Source organism: Ciconia boyciana, chromosome 1, assembly GCF_034638445.1.
Source record: "Ciconia boyciana chromosome 1, ASM3463844v1, whole genome shotgun sequence".
Taxonomy (NCBI): domain Eukaryota; kingdom Metazoa; phylum Chordata; class Aves; order Ciconiiformes; family Ciconiidae; genus Ciconia; species Ciconia boyciana.
Genome location: NC_132934.1, coordinates 55,661,841 through 55,678,806, shown reverse-complemented (window position 1 = coordinate 55,678,806; position 16,966 = coordinate 55,661,841). Strand labels below are relative to the sequence as shown.

The window sequence follows — 16,966 nt, the reverse complement described above, 5'->3', positions numbered from 1 at the left end:
GCTCTTTCCTTTGTTCAATCTGTCAGCCCTGTTTGTTGCCGTTTTGAATTTTGATGCTATTTTCTTAAAAAAGGGCAATCGCTTTATTTATAGAAAACTTTAAGAAGAGACTTTGTTTTCTCACATTGACACCCTCTTACTGACTTCTGAGAAGTGACAAATAGTGTCTGTATTTGTAATTTACTACAGCAGTATTTTTTCCCATTTTAGTTTATTTGTGACAATGTAAAATATTCGAGTGCAAGTCTGTGTGTAATCAAGCCTGTGCACAAGTTAAATACATAAGAATCGAGAAGCTTTTGGCTGGATATTTCAGCTAGATTAGAGTAGTAGTGGGCAGAGAAAGCACCACCAAAAACTAAAAACCAAGATAAAAGAGTAGGTTTTAAGGGCACTCATTCAAAAAAGTTTTGCCCTAATAAAATTGTACATGCAGCGGCCACTAATTTAGTAAAAGAGCACACAATATAAAAATTAAAAAATACGATAGTATGTATTTTACTCTTGAGAAAAATATATCAACAATATATTGAAGAACACATTTAGAAACTATCAATTAAGTATACTAACTAGATTTCAAAGCATTAAGAACAGGGTTAATGGCAGTGTAGCTCAAAACATTGTTTTTTTTAGCAGTTGGAGACTATTTTGATGGTCTCACCGAGATGTCTTTAACAGCAGCTACTAATAGCTTGAAGTAGCAGTACCCTTCACAAACTGCTATAGGATAAATTAAATACAATTCAAGACCTCAAAAATAAAATACAATATAAATTGCAGAGCATATTGTCTTTCTGTAAACTGAATAGCTGAGCTACTTCACTGAAGCCATTTGATGAAAATATAATTTTCTTCTTTTTTCAAAGTCTATAAAAGGAGCAGTAAAGGGATACTCATTTTGAAAACGAAAGGTGAGATGTTTCCTGCTCTTTCATCAACTAATAGGTCTTGTGATTAGTTCAAGTTTCTTTTATTTTCTATGAGTATGAGAGGTTTCCCAGTGTTCAACAAATTATTTGACTCTTAAGAGATTCCTACAGAGATGCATACACCTGTTTACTTTGAATATTTACAGACTGATGCACATTTCAACTGCCATTGGATAATTTAAGTGATGCGAGTGCATTCTTAGTCATGACCTAGAGAAGATGTACTCATGATCCAACTAATAAAAACCCAGACACACTACTGCTGTAAAAATGTAGTTCAAGTAAAAATGACAGGCTGGACAAATGTGAGGGCTTTTTTGGTTTTGCGTTTGTTTTTGATCTCACACAAAAGCAAGTTCATTTGCCCCTGGCAAATCAAGAGCCCTGTGGAGATTCCAGTTGCTGGAATTAGGTCAGGATTGTACCAGCCACAGGAAATGATGAAAGATAACTAACTAGACTTCACTAAATAAATGGAAACAAATAGCAAAGGCTAATGTAGCTATACAAGTAAAAAAATCAGCAAGGAAAATAGGAAGACTGGGTGCATAATAAACCCAGGACTAAGGTTAAAAGTAATACAGGAACAGTTCCAATGCTAAATGAACACAGCATCACATTCATTAAAATGTGGAACTGGAAGAGACAGGACAATCTGATTTATGGAAATGAGCATAAAGTGGAAATCACTGCTACTGGAGGTGTAAGCAAAACTCCAAATCTAATACACAAAATGGAAAAGAAGAGGGGCTGATTTCCATGCCAGAAAGTGGGCCTACAACACTGCAGTTATAGCATGAAGGAGTTTTAATCAGCATACTAATTCAGAAGTGGTATACTGGGATTGCAGAACAGCAAACATACCATACGCATGTTCAAGAATAAGACAAAAAATGATCCAGAAAACTACAGATTTGTTAATCAGATAAAACAGCTTATAAAATAAAAAATTGATACTGCATTTATTTAATAATTTTTCCTACAAAAAGATAAATGCAAAAAAAAGTGCAATATGGCTGTTTGAGAGTATACTTATGGCTCTTAGATTACAAATCCACTTTAGACTAGGGATAGGTATCAGCTAAATCTATTAGCTGCTTTAGTATTTTTATGAAATAATTTGATGCAGTGCACTACACAAATGTTTAATGAAAAGGACAGCAGGGGGACAAGTATTGCAAGATACTTGCAGACAGAAAAGTACCTAGATTACTCTTTGATAAAAGGATGACAACAATTGTTCTGAACAGAAATTAACAACATGGTTTCTCAAATGTTACGCAACATTTTCATTAATAATTTTTGCACACATCAGAAGGTGTGCACTAAATTTAGTTGCCAGTGTACTGGCAGATGCTACCAGTATGGAGGTGGACCAAAATATCACACAGGAACAAAGCTAGACTTGAGAACTAGAAAAAAGATGATAGCAGAGAGTGCAACATTAGCCATTTAGGAATTTATAAGAACTTCTACTCTCCATGTGGGAAATCACGTGTGGGGCAGTGAGGATGATCAAGAAAACTTGCATATGTTGTTGATTACGGAATGTCTGTGCATTGCTTGTCTGATAAAGAAGAGAAGAAATGCAAACCTAGGCTGTATTGGGTGAGTGTTTCCACAGTGTGATGGCAATACTTTTTTTTTCCCCCTACATGAAGCACTATTTGAATGCAAACTGCTGTATGTAAAAAAGGGGTTGGAAGTTAGAGACACGCGTTTCTGTGTTAATAGAGTGTGGTTTCAAAATGCCAAACCAACAGTTGTTGAAGGACAGCTACTCTGTTTTGTAGTAGTGTCCAAACCCAGTGGCTCAAGCACATGATTAGAGGCCCTAGTTGCTATTAAAAAAACCAAAAAACCAAAACCCCAAAAACCAATGAAACACCACCACCCCCCCCCCCATGATTAGCCCTTAAAAATAATGCACAGGCTTTTGTCTATCTAGCATGACTGAAGACTGGACTCAATGACAGTCTGCACTTGGAAGGTCTGCTCTTCCATGACCCAATACAGAAACTCTGATTTTGGTTTTATAACCTCACAAAACAAAACACCTAAAAATTCCATAGTTCTTAACCTAAAGTTTAAGTCTAATTTACCCTATATGCATACTTTGGTATACAGTATTACAGATATTAATTTTAATTATTGATCTAAATGGAAACATCATTGGAAAAAGGAAGGGATGGAGAGTAGATTATACAAACAAGTTTAAAAATCTACCACTATGTTAAAATTTACTCTCAACCTGAATCTTTAGTAATTTCAACCAACAAGGACACACTGTAGTTGTATACTACCAAAATAGCATAACTTTGTTTCCTAGTTGTACCAGGAGAGATTAAAAGAGAAGCACATAATAGACATCTCTCTCCAGACGTTACATCTACTTAAATACCCTTTTATAAGTAACAGAATTAGGTCTACTTCGTATGTGGGTGACAGTGCTTTAAAAAAAAAATAATTGGGATCTGAGTGTTCTTGGGAACACTATATAGGTGTTGCTCTTCTACTTGAATTAGTACTGATCTGATATTCCAGCATGCTGCAGTAAACACCATAATGCTGGAGGTACTTTCTATCCTGTGGTTGTGTACCAATAAATCTAGAACAAAATAAAACTTGCTCCACATTTGCTGTAAACAAAGTTCAGTGGAAAAAATATTTGGCCAAAGGCATACACATGCTTATAATTATGCAAAAGCTGTCAGAAGTGTACTTTTCCTCTGTTTAACATGAATGTTATCATCAGAACACGTGAATTATTTAGCAAGATACTTGCTCAAAATCCTAGAGATGTGTTTTCACTGCATGGTGAAACTCAAGCTTTTACTAGAGTTTTAGTCCATACATTTCTACAGCTTATATGAAAAATACTGACTCCTCACACAAACTCTAAACATAAACTGATCTGCAAGGCTGCAGACTATCAGTGAGAGTCTGGCTTCTGCTTTGCAGTGAAGAGACACACAAGAGCTAACCCAGCCTGAAAGTATATAGAGAAGCATTCTTATAGTTGCACATGCAACCATGGTGTTGATCTTTTATGGTAATTGTAAGATGAAGACATACTTTATGCAATCAGGGAGGAAAAAACTCTCTGAAAAATGTTACTTTTGATAGAAAAAGTTTAGCTGAAATACATTACAATACTGTGACATGCTGCTTTAAAACATATCATAAATCTATCTAGATCTGTTGGTATCTTTTACAGAATATTAAATAGGACTGGGTAGCTTAACCTTACCTGACAGAGTTCCACAGTCCAAGTGCAACCATCTTGTTTATCTTTTTGAGAACTAACCCTCAGAAGAGATGAGAGTGGTAAAAACTTGATTCCCTATGCTATTCTGACACTGACCGAAGCAATTCACAGAATCATCAAAATCCTGGCTGGAAAGGACCTCTGGTGGCTGTGTAGTCCAGCCTCTTGTTGAAGCTGGACTGACACCAACACTAAATCAAATGAGTTGCAGTTTGCCCAGCTGAATCTCGAGAACATTCAAGAGCAGAGTTTCTACCATCCCTCTGTGCTGCGCTACCTTCCTACTGTGATTTCTTTTCCCCTTAAGCTCAACCTGAACCTCCTGAACTTGTAGTTTATGGCCACTGCCCCTTGATATATCATGTGGCACTGCTGAGAAGAGTTGCGCTCCATCATCTTTGTACCTATCCTCTAAGTAGTTGTAGGCTGCTATTATACTGTCCCTCAGTTTGCTCTTTGCCAAACATGCCATGGTCTGTCGATCTCTTCTCACAGGTCACGTACTCTAGGCCCCCACTATCCTGACACCACCTACTGGGCCCTCTCCAGTGCTACCACAACTCTTCTGAACTCAAGGAAGGGGGAGCCAAAACTGGACACTGTATTTCAGGTGTGGTCACACTAGTCTCAATGTAGGGGGAATACTAACTTAAATTTAAATGAGAACACGCTGTTGGCTCATACTCAATTCAGTGTCCACCATATATCCTCTGCTGATAAAAGAACCAGACTGTCAGCCATCTCAATTGCATAATGCTTCTCTAATACTTGTGTACCACATGAACTCCTTTCGGTGGCAACACTACATTTCTCCCTCACAGAAAGAAATGCTACCACATCCCAGTATGATTTTGTACATTTGTGTAATACAAATACAGAGCAAGTCAAAATATTACGAACGTATATGTAGAACTCGAACGTGCTAGCTAGACAGACAGCTACTGAGGTGGTCTAGAGGAATCAAACTTCTTGGTGGCTAGACTTAAGAATGCAGTGCAGGTGCATGCATTTAGAGACCACGCAGAATTAAAATTTTATCTCCAATAGTAGAAAAATCAATTTTTCAGTTAAGATGACAGCGCAATACATAGTCTTAAGTACTTATTACTCTTATTACTTCTCTGAAATACTGGAATTCTTCACTAATCCAATGCTAATTATAATTAGACCTGCCTACAGTTACGCAAGACTTATAAAAATGTATTATTTTAAAAGATGAAGTGCATCCACACTGCCAAATGATGTAAGAGCACAACTATATTTACTCTAATTTTGGCATACAGCCCCAAAGCAAAGAACAGATCTGCATTTGGTATCTAAACCCTTGCTCACAAAGTTTTTTAGCTAAACAAAAGATTAGAAGCTGTAATAATCTAATGCCTGAATGCCAACTGCAGAATTAAAAGGTCTTTAATTAATCAGTAAACAAAAAATTAAATGCATCTAGAAGAACTTTCCAAAATATAATAAAGAATTCAAACATCTCAAATTATTCCACAAGCCTAAAAGATTTAAGCACAGACAGCAACAATGCTTAAATTAAGGGAAAGGTAAAAATCTTAAAGACTGTTTTACAGTAAGGAGAATTCCTTTTATTTAATGCCAGTCTTCAATAACAGTCCTGTTTAAGTGAAACACCAAGGAATAAAATACACTAAGTAGAAAGAGAAGTTTATTCCTTTCTATCATTCAAGGGATGAAATAATACTTGTAGCTCAATTACCCCTGTAGCTAGCAAAATCTTTTTCACCTACCTTGAGAAGAGCCATCATCCTCTTCATCCAGTGTAAGATCAATGACACCTCCCGAATCGCTTCCTGTGACCTTCCCGCTCTGAAAGACAAAACTCCTTCATTGTGCAAAAGCAAATCCAGGAACACAGGCGGAAAAGGGATATGAATTGAACATTGAGAAGGAGAGGTCTCAGAATTGATGCACTTATTAGAAAGGAACTGATGAAATGAGCACGAGGAGGAACTTTCAGACAAATTTCCCAGACTTGAAAATAACCAAATTACTGTACTGTAATATCAAATATTAAAGTATTTTTAGCTTTGTAAAGAGTACAAAAAACCTGATGACCAATAGCATATTGTTATTTTACAGGTAAATAAATAACAATTTGGTGTTACAGACTATCTTTCAATTATTACTCTTAATATTTTAATCTGGTTGTAATCTGTGCTTTCCTCTATAGTAGCATAACCTTTTGACAGAACAGTCACCAGGACAATATATTACTTATCTCGAGACACCTCAGCCTATGTGCCTATAAAGAAATTGACTTCACAATAAGAAAGAGAAAGTTACACTGGAACCTGTATGTTTATAAAACATGTCATCAAAAGCTATCAGAAAACTCCAATTGTATCCAGCTTTTTAAAGTAATTTTATTACTGTATTTTTATCCATTATCACAAAATTTAGCATTCTATTATTCTACATATAAAGCTGTTTGTAAACATCTCTTTAGAGACGATAAAGGGATCTTTTAAGCTATTGTGAAGGCTAAATGTTATAAAAAAACCCTAGAGGACTATCAAACGACATTTGTCTTCTGGATCAATTGCTGTCCCTTGGCTGTTCAGACTGGGGGGACCACCAACATTTTCCTTTAGGTGATGGAAAAAATACTGGGGGAGGTCCTATATATTTGTGTTTTAAAATATACTTTCTAGAAAAAAAATCTTGAATGATGTCAATTTCTAGTTCCTTAAACTTGCTGCAAAAATTAGGGGTTTTTTGGTTTTGTAGAAGAGATGATAATTTATTGTTGGACTGAACTGCTACCGATTTATGGAGTAGAGTAAACCAGGTTCCTTAGGACAAAGGGTTACAAGAGCAACATAATTATCAAAATCTCTGAACAATTAACATGGGAAAAAGCATAAGAGTTGTCAGCCTGACATGGCCTGTACAAATGCCAACATGATAAATCCTAGGAAGATTAGAGATTTTTCTGTGCAGGTCTGATGGGGACAGATGCAAAAAGCCTACGCATTGAGATTATCTGCTTTATGACCTTTCACTTGGGTACAACTAAGCCTTTAAGGAGGTCCTAAAGACAATTCTCACATAGGCAAGGCTTTGAGAGGGAAAAAAGGTATCATATGATTACTAAATGCAAACAAAAGCTGTGTCCAAATTATTGGTCACTGAATTTGGAGTGCCTGACATGACTGATCTCTTCATTATGCATTATTACAACCCGATTTCTTCTTGCCTTAAGTTCTCATGCTGCTACTGATGAAATTCTGCTAATAACCTACATGATACACAATTTGAGTAAGAAATATCTAACTGCTTATGTTCACAGGCGACAGAAGAGACCTCTATGGGGACTCTATCTTTGCTATACATACAGAAACATCTTTCAGATTTATTAACCATGGAATTCTTCTGTTGAGTGATTTCTATTTCAAAGACTTTCCAGCTTCAGTTTTCTTAGTATGATGAGCTGATTTACTCACTTGAAGCTTAAAATAAAAAGCACATTCAAATAATCAATGATTACTCGATGAGCATAAAGTCAAGAGGAATTTCATTCCAATTTTATAACCTTCCCAGTCAACAACGTATATTTTGAAATATGGCGCGCTCTGCCAGGAGAAAGCGGATTGAAAAATAGAGGGGGAGATTTATAAGGAACTGGAGAAAGAAAAAACTAACACTAAGCTATTGGTTTCTCCCCACTATAAAATACCTTAGTCTGAAGTAATTTCCTTTCAATTCTTCCTCTGCAAGGAAATCTAGATTATTAGAATAATACTCTCTCTGAGAGCTAACTGTTTTGAAGCCCTACTTTACAGTGCCAGTCAAGAAAGTTCTTTGAATTTCCAAGTCAGCAAGTGTCACTGCATGTATTTTTTATTTTGGTGTGTCTGGAAGGCCAAATCTTGAGTTAGTTAAACAGGCAACTATTAAATGATAAATCCAATCAGCTGACAAAGTCTCATACATGCACTTCTCAGGATGAAAGACCTTCTTGTAGTTAGCCACACTATTCAAGGTTTTCTACTAAACCCTGGTAGCAATCTCCTCAACAGGAACTATCCATAAGTAGTTAGGTTCTTTCCACAACCCACACCAGAAGTTGCAAATCTGCAGGGCAGTGTTTTGAGTGGTGCTCTGTGGTACATCCCCCAGTTCTGGTTCCAGGACAAACACTCCAGCTACTCCAAGAAGACGGTGTACTCCACACACAGCATACCCTGAAGTCCTGAATCCCCAGCCTCCCCAACTAGATTCCCTTAGTTCACCAACCATGCATCTCCCTTGAATGAAATTTAGGGGTACAGGAAAATTTTAAGGAAACCTGAAACACTGAAAATGCTGCACATTGTGTTTCCTACCTAGGGGAGTATGGTGTAGGAGTGTTGTCACTTACCACCTACATGGTTAAGGTTAAGACCTACATGGAACCATTTGGAATCATCCCTGCCAAAAGCAAGTAATAAATGGTTTTCAGAAAATCCTGTGCCCAACCACTCAAGAAAATAAAAACACCCCTTTTGAGTATCATGACTATTTTACTCAGAAATTCTCTTAGGGAAATTTTTGTTGCTACAAGGACTTGTGAAAACTCCAGTTTGCAACAGAGCTATGTTTGAGGAAAGGCTAGAGAGAAACAACTACTATTGCTTCTGTAAATAGAAGGGAGTGGGATTCTGAGGAGGAGACTGACATGTTACGCATCAGAAGAGGAGATTCAGACATGCTACTCTGAGCAAAATCAGAAACCAGCTTAAGAAAGCTTGCAGCCCTGATGAAGACAAAAGGAAGGCTGACATTGGACTTTCAGTCATGTATGAACAACCTTCACATTTATGTCAAAAATTGAAATAATAGAACAAGTCTTTCAGCTCCTAATATTAGATTTCAGCAAGTGTTTGGGCAGAAACTGCTAACATAGAAAAGCGAAGTCAATGCATTCTGGTCTGCTATCAGTTTTCTGTAAACACAGGAAGCCAAGAACCTGAACCTGCTTCAGCTGATCTCTGCAGAAGAGCAAGATGATGCAATCATAACACCTTTTCATCAGTACAGTCACACTAGCAAAATAATTAAAACCATTTAATGAGAACCCAAAACATATGCCTGGTTCTTTTGTTCACATATTGCCTAGCAAGTCTGAATAACAGAGGATTCAGTCACCTTAGAATATCAAACAAGCTGGAAGAGAAACAAAATAACCACAGTAATATGAAGTGATCTCTCTCTATTTAAAGATCAGTTATAAAAAACCCAATGCAAATGAAACCACAACCCCCCAAACCACCATTTGTCAGCACCAGAACACCAGTCTCCAAACAGACCAGAAGCGGCACTTAAATCTGATTTTTTACAACAGCATCTGGGTAGTTTCTAGTAATCAAACAGAAAAAAGTTTACATTGAGGTTTAAAATAAATGTAAACTGCCAAACTCCCTTTTCCATCCTTCTTAACAGCTCCCGTATGTTTATGTATATGCCTTTAAACTCCAAGTAAGTGGAAATCCTCCAAAATACTGTCATTCACACTGCCATTTTGGACCTGTTTTATCCATAGCTGGTAAGGTAACTTTGTACAACCTGTAAGTAGTAACATCACAACCTGAACCATCCAGTTAACCACAATTGTATCCAAGCTGCCTTAGTTTAGATCTTTCCCTGCTTTCACATAGCAGCCAGCAGTGTGACAATTTTAACTTAAAACAAAACAATGCAATGAAAAAATTAAATTAAAAATTAAACTAAAAATTAAACCTAACAAATCCTACTCTGAAATGTCACAGTTTTAAAGATAAACTGTGAAAAAAATTTTTAGGAAGAAAGCAAGAAAAACAAGACACAATTTTTTCCTGACTTCCTAATTTTAATACAGGCACATCTTTATTCTTCATCTAGTCGGTGAACTTCCATTTGCAATTAAGATGTTTTGCATACAAATGATGTGTCCTGCAATAGAACATTTCATACTTAAGTCTAATGTAGATCCAGCCCAAGAAGATGCACCCAACTTGGAGTTGAAAGGCAAAACAATAGGTGAAGTGGGGAAGAGGACTGCAAGGTATGATTAAGAGCAGAAACAAAGGTGAAAAAAGGCAGCAGGGGAAAAGAGGATTACAAGCCAAGCAGCAGCTGAGCACGCACCACCCCAAACACAGAAGGACAGTGCAAGCGTACTGTAATGCTGCTCCGCTATTCTGAGAGTTGTGCGTTTTTCCTGAAACAGCCAGTGAAGGCACTTCACATTTACAATGTTGATCTGTTTTGAAAAGTGTTTTCTTTAAAGAAAATCTTGTCAAATTGCAGGCCCTCTGCCCCAGCTTCTTCAGTTTGCAAAGTCATGTCCACACCTACCACATTTACCAATACATAACTATCCCTGTGCTCTGTTTGCATGCCAAATGCCCCAGGCAAGCATTTAACTTGGCAAGTGTGAAGGAGAAGTATTTTAATGCCAAGCACATAACTTGTGAAAGCAGCAAATGAAAGACCCTAGAAGAGGGGCAAAACCAAAAGAGTAAATCCTCATCCCTTTCAAATATCTGAGTGAAACGTGGTAAGTCCTGAAACAGAGGCTAAGTCATAACCTTCTCTAAACACCACTTAATTAGTTAAGCGTAAACTGCTTTATAGTGCATATGGAAGATAAAAAAATGAAAAGTATGTATAAAATGAATGCCACTATTCAGATTTGTGCATTTTTCTCACTTAAATTATTAGAAATTGGTATTTCTAAGTGTTCTACTAGCTGCAAAACTTTTACTGAAAAGCGGTCTATAGTACTGATTCTTCTGAGTAACATTTTCAGATTCTTTTTTTTTTTACCATGAAAACTACTAGAAACAGACTTTGTTTTAATTTCTGACATAAAGTGTCTATTCATATGATAGTAATTACACTTCAATTCAGGGTTTTCTACAAAGGATTGGTAGAAGTGACCTATACTCAGAGTTTCATGCACTTTTCACTGCATATACTATGACAACATAACATCTGCTTTCTTCCAATCCCAACCACAAAAGTCTTTTTAACAATTAAAGAAAGTACCGACAAATAGACGTACTGACAAAAAAAGATATGCTTATGAGGAGAAGTGCTAGGAAAAAGCAGCAATATTAGAGTTTTCCTTGAGGAAGAAAAGAACTATACAGTGACTTTCTAGAACCAATGCCATATGTATACTACCAAAATTTAAAAACCAAGTATAATAGAAAAAGAATCCTTAGAGGTAATAAAAATCCTGGAACTTGTTAAAAATGCATAAATACAGTGAACAGGGTCACCTGAATCTGAAGTCACAATTAAGATTTGCAATAAAAGCAATATAAATGCTTTATAATTAAGAACTTTCTTCCTCCTTTTGGAAGACGACTTATATCCCATATGTCATTGACTGAAATACCTAATAATTAACCTACACACTAGTCAATAGTAAATTAATAAAGGGAAATCAGAAAGGAATCAGCCTCGCAAAATGAAGGGCTGCCTCTGGTGTTGAAGTGATTTTTGAAGCAGTTTCCTCATATGCCTCTGGAAAAGTAGGGACATTGAGACAGGCTACTATCTTATGTGCTACGCTCTGGTTTTTCACATGCTGAGACCATTTCACACTGTTGTAAAATACACTGTAGTGGAAGAAAGAATATCACCTTAGCTTTGTGATCCAGCAACTTTTTCAGATCAGCACTGCTGCAAATTAGGTTGATTCATTTGTAATTTTGAAAAGAAAGAGAAAGAAAAAAAGGGGCGAGGAGGGGGATGGGGAAGAAAAAAGCTATTCCAATTCCATCAGGAAAACAAATACAAAGGAGGAGACTAAATTTAAAGGCCAAAGCACGTATGGTAGACATGATGTTGAGAAAAGGAGGTATCTTCCACTGTAACTACAATTGTGAAATTTAACACAGAAAGAACTAGTTAGAACATCACAGCATATGTATGCCAATGGCAAACTACTGAAGAAAACAGTGCCCTGGGTTCAGCTGGGGTAGAGTTAATTTTCTTCCTAGTAGCTGGTATAGTGCTGTGTTTTGGATTTAGGAGAATAATGTTGATAACACTGATGTTTTAGTTGTTGCTAAGCAGTCAAGGACTTTCCAGCTTCTCATACTGGCCTGCCAACAAGGCAGCTGGAGGTGCACAAGAAACTGGGAGGGGGCACAGCCAGGACAGCTGACCCAAACTGGCCGAAGGGCTATTCCATACCATATGATGTCATGCTCAGTATATAAACTGAGGGGAGTTGGCCAGGGCACGGCTGCTGCTCGGGGACAGGCTGGGCATCAGTCGGTTGGTGGTGAGCAATTGTTTTTCATTTGCGTCACTTGTCTTTCTTGGGTTTTATTTATCTCTTTTTGTTATTTTCCTTTTCATTACAATTTTTAGTATTATTTAATTTCAATTATTAAACTGTTCTTATCTCAACCCGCAAGTGTTCTCACTTTTACTCTTCCAATTCTTTCCCCCATCCCACCGGGAGGGGGGTGGGGGTGGGGTGGTGAAGTGAGCAAGGAGCTGTGTGGTGCTTAGTTGCCAGCTGGGGCTAAACCCCAACACTGGCAAAGAAATCTCCAGAACACAAATTGAACAGAAAATGTTACCCGTTACATCATTTTATATAACCGCACACATACACACCCCAACATGCACATGTATTGTACCACATGAAAAAGCAAAAAGTAAATGTTGGTATTTTGAAGAAAGTTCTGAATATGCACTTCTCTATTCATATATGATAAATATGTTTTTTAAAAAAAGGGTTTGGTATTATATAACGCCACGGTTCAGTTAATCACATAGTGATAACAAAACTATTCATTGTAATGCCACCTGCTTTTCATAAAGGAACATTTCAATATGCAAAAGTGAAAAATGAATGGAAAAAATGCAACAACAAAAAAAATTACAGTGCAAAATAAAAATTAATTCCAGGGCAGTAAAGATCCAAATTCTGAAGATTACGTGTGGCACACTGACACAGTGCAATTTTATTATTAACAGTTTCTACAGTAACAAAACAGAAGAAATTCTGGGGGTTGTAAAACAGACAATCCATGAAGCATCACACCACCGCAATCATACACGATACACCAAGGCGTTATATAATAGCAAAATCAATATCAAATTATGGGAAGCAATGTTAAAAATATGTTCTGGGAACGGGGTGTGTGTGGGGAGGGTGGTGATACTGTGTTTGTATGCATAATTATAAGGCCCATATTACTTTTTTAGTCATCCATATACAAAACTACAGATTTCAAGCACAGTCTAGAGCAGCTGGGGAAATTAATTTTTTTAATACATTTTTGAGCATATTTCAGTCACTAATTGCTTCAAATGTCAGACTTATCACTCCTTAACAGTTATTTTTTCCAATGCAGTAACTCCCACAAAATTGTAGTAATTATTCCAGCCTTGCAAAGCTGTCATGAAAATTTATTTGACCAGGTACCAAATGTATTTGTCATCTCTTACCAAGATAAAAACGAAAATGATAATGCAATAAAGTCAGCAGTTTACCGAGATCACAGTTTGCACAAACAAAATTTCACAGGGCTGCAATACATGTTTTGATAGTGTGCGGTTGCATACTTGTATAATACTCAAACACTATTAACAAACATTTTACGTATTGCATTTACAAAATTGCTGTGTTCCCTTTGCCCTTAATCGGTACTGTGCAACACTTCCTACAGAACAAGAGCAATGCAAGCATGGAAAAAATGAATAACTGGTCTTAGTAAACCCCTATGTATTATATACCCTCTCACTTCTTTGGTGCAAAGAGTAGACATTGGCTCTGCTACCCCTATTAATAAGAATCATAAATCAAGAAAGCCATCTGAGAGACTGGTTGCCAGAAATGCTGTTTTTAGGCACTAGCAATCATAATTCCAACTAAAAGCCATAAAGGAACACTTGACACAATGCTTGAAGTATTTCTCTGCTGCTGTGATTTTGTTTTTCCTTAGCCAAACAGTTAAAAGGGTATATAATGAACACATACATGCATGCATGCGCACACACACATCTCTTTACTGGTTCTTACTCTTTTAAGGTGAAACATCTACCTTGTTTCCCCAAAGCCCACTGACAGTTTCCCAACAGTATTATCTGGGATGGCCATCTTGGATGATGGAAGATCATCTTATTAATCAGTAAATATATTTTGTTTATAGTACTTTTCAGATTAGTTTAATGCAGCTTTTAAAAATCTATTATCCATGTCTGATGTAATGACATCATCAGTTAGATTGTTTTCATATTCTTCTCAAATTTTTGGCCCAAAATGACAAATTGGAGTCTACAAAACACAAGATATTTACTTACTGAAAGCTGCTCTCAGTAACTGGGGGTGGCTTAGGTAACACAGATATGGTCTCAGGGAAAGACAAATAATTTTAAAAAATGAATTAAAAAAATAATCTGAAAAATTCCCAACAGGACATAACGTAGCTGAATTGGGTGGCTGTTGTAAGGAACAAAATTCAAGTGAATCAATTCTTGTATGACTTTTAAACTGTCCTCCTGCTAACATCTTTATAATTTAGATTTCTAACTAGTCTCAGGTAAAGGTTCCACCTCACAGATGAGAGCTAGTTGCATTTTAAACAGCACAAACATAACCCCAGGGTCAGAGACAAAAATCAAGTATCCCATTTTACATATATAGTTACGCATGTTTATTTTCAGTGACAAAACCATGAAATGCAAGGAAACATATTCATCAATAATGCTTCAACAGTATAGAATTAATAGCTGCTTATGAATTGTAAGCTGACATATCCACTTTGTTCACATTGTTTCCCAACAGACATTCACAAAGTTTGTTACACATTGCAAAGTAAAGGGATAGGAGTTATAAATGTACTTTATTAACATTTTACCAGATGAATTTCCAATAGTCAGCAGAATAGTTTAAATTAACCTGTAGTTCAACCAAACAAATCAAGGCATGTCAGAAACAATGGGAAATGGATAGGACACTGGTGGATTATTATTTTTTTAAAAACTAGTATTAGCTGAAAAGGTGAAATGCACACATGAAATTTAGACTGAAAAAAGATTTACTCCGTAAGATAAGGTGCACCTGGAGTGGGGAACAGGGAAGAAAAGACTATTGACCTGACCTGGGGTTTTAGTAAATATCATGTAATCATTCTTGAACAGATTGACTTTATGCCAGCCATTTTTAACACATCCAACCCCTTTCAAATTTGTTCAGTTATTTTATGTCACAACGTAAAAAAAGCTGCTTTCATAGATTCCCTCAGTATACCATAGCTATATTTATATATTATATATAATATATATAAATCCTGTATCTATAACTGGGATTCATAATAAAATACTTAAAAACCATTCTAAAGATTTGTTATATAATTAAAAATGCCTTTGCCTCTGTAACAATATTTACCCTAATACATTAAAAGTGCTTGTCGTCTTCAGAAATGCAATTCTAGGACCTGAGGCACTGGAACAGCCATTGGTAAAATATCTAGGACTGAATAACAACCCTTACATTTCTGTGTACACAGGAGAAAGGTGAAGTTGAGAGACTAACACAAACACAGTAAGATGCCTCCTCCCACATGCCTGTGGCCATTCCTTTTGGAGCAAGAGGCAGAGGAAGGCTGAAAAAGGAGAAGCAGTCATACAGCAAAATCATACATCCAAGCTGCTTACTGAAAACTTTGGCTATACTGACCTAACAGTATGCAACTATTGAGAAGCTGTATAGTTCAGGATAACCAAAGAGAGATGTACCAGACTAAAAACACAACAAAGCCAAGAACACATTCAATTTCAAAGCATCCTTCCAATGCCTTCAGGTCATTTGACACTGTGCACAACGGAGCTCTTCAAGGGGCACAGAGAAGGTGCATATAGTGAAGAACATTTACCTTCTAGATCTCCCGCACTGTAGATCACAGTAGCTTACAGTGGGGATGAATTACTTAAATAGCAGTAAAAGAATAAAAAAAATAACATACTGTAAGATACTGTGCCAACTTTATAAAAATAAAAAGTAATTAGGGCACTCCTTGAAGTAACAGCAGAGATTTCCAAACAGGAAAAAGCACAGAAAACACAAGTTCTAGATGCACAGCACCAGTACCAAAGCTTCATTATGAAAATGAGATGCAAAACTAAATATATGCATGTATTACATAAGGTTCCAGTCATTCCGCACTGTTTTCAGAGTCATCTCCATCAAGGGGAATGGAATCTAATCAATGACATGGCAGCCATTATTTAAAAAATTAGTTGACTTGGTTAAGGCTAAGTACTGTTTTTTTGCAACTGAAATGAAATATTTTAGGAAAAGATCTAATTAGAAAATTAAAGAGTGACAAATTATACATTTCTTTCAAAGTATATTATTTATATTCAGATTTTAAAAGTGAATTTTAAATGATGATTAACAATTTTGTATCAAGTTTAGAGCCAAAGTCTAAATTTAAGTTTAGACAAACAAACTGCACTTAACCTGTTGGTTCACTAACATGCTTCACCGATAATGGAAATATAATGGAAAGGAAAAAAAACCAAACCACAAACAACAGTTATCCTGCTGTTTGAGCTTCTCTGCTGATACTGCCACTGAGGAGTCCAATTCACATCCATTTTGATAGAATTAATGATGTTCACACAGCATAACCTATACTACAATGAACAGGATTGACTAGAAATTTTATCTCACAGTTAAAAAAGAGACCCCCTGCTCCCCGTATTACTGTACACGTAGCCAAAGTTGACTTTACAAAAGCAGCAAAACAGT

At 36.4% G+C, this 16,966-nt stretch overlaps 1 protein-coding gene across 2 annotated transcripts in view; it reads right to left on the bottom strand.

Annotated features, from left to right (window-relative positions):
* ATF7IP (activating transcription factor 7 interacting protein) overlaps positions 1-16,966 on the bottom strand; it is a 113,404-nt gene that overhangs the window by 9,525 nt on the left and 86,913 nt on the right. For both annotated transcript variants that reach the window (XM_072867590.1, XM_072867600.1), the window contains exon 10: positions 5,952-6,030. In XM_072867590.1, the coding sequence (XP_072723691.1) occupies positions 5,952-6,030 (79 nt within the window). The remainder of the gene's footprint in view (positions 1-5,951; positions 6,031-16,966) is intronic.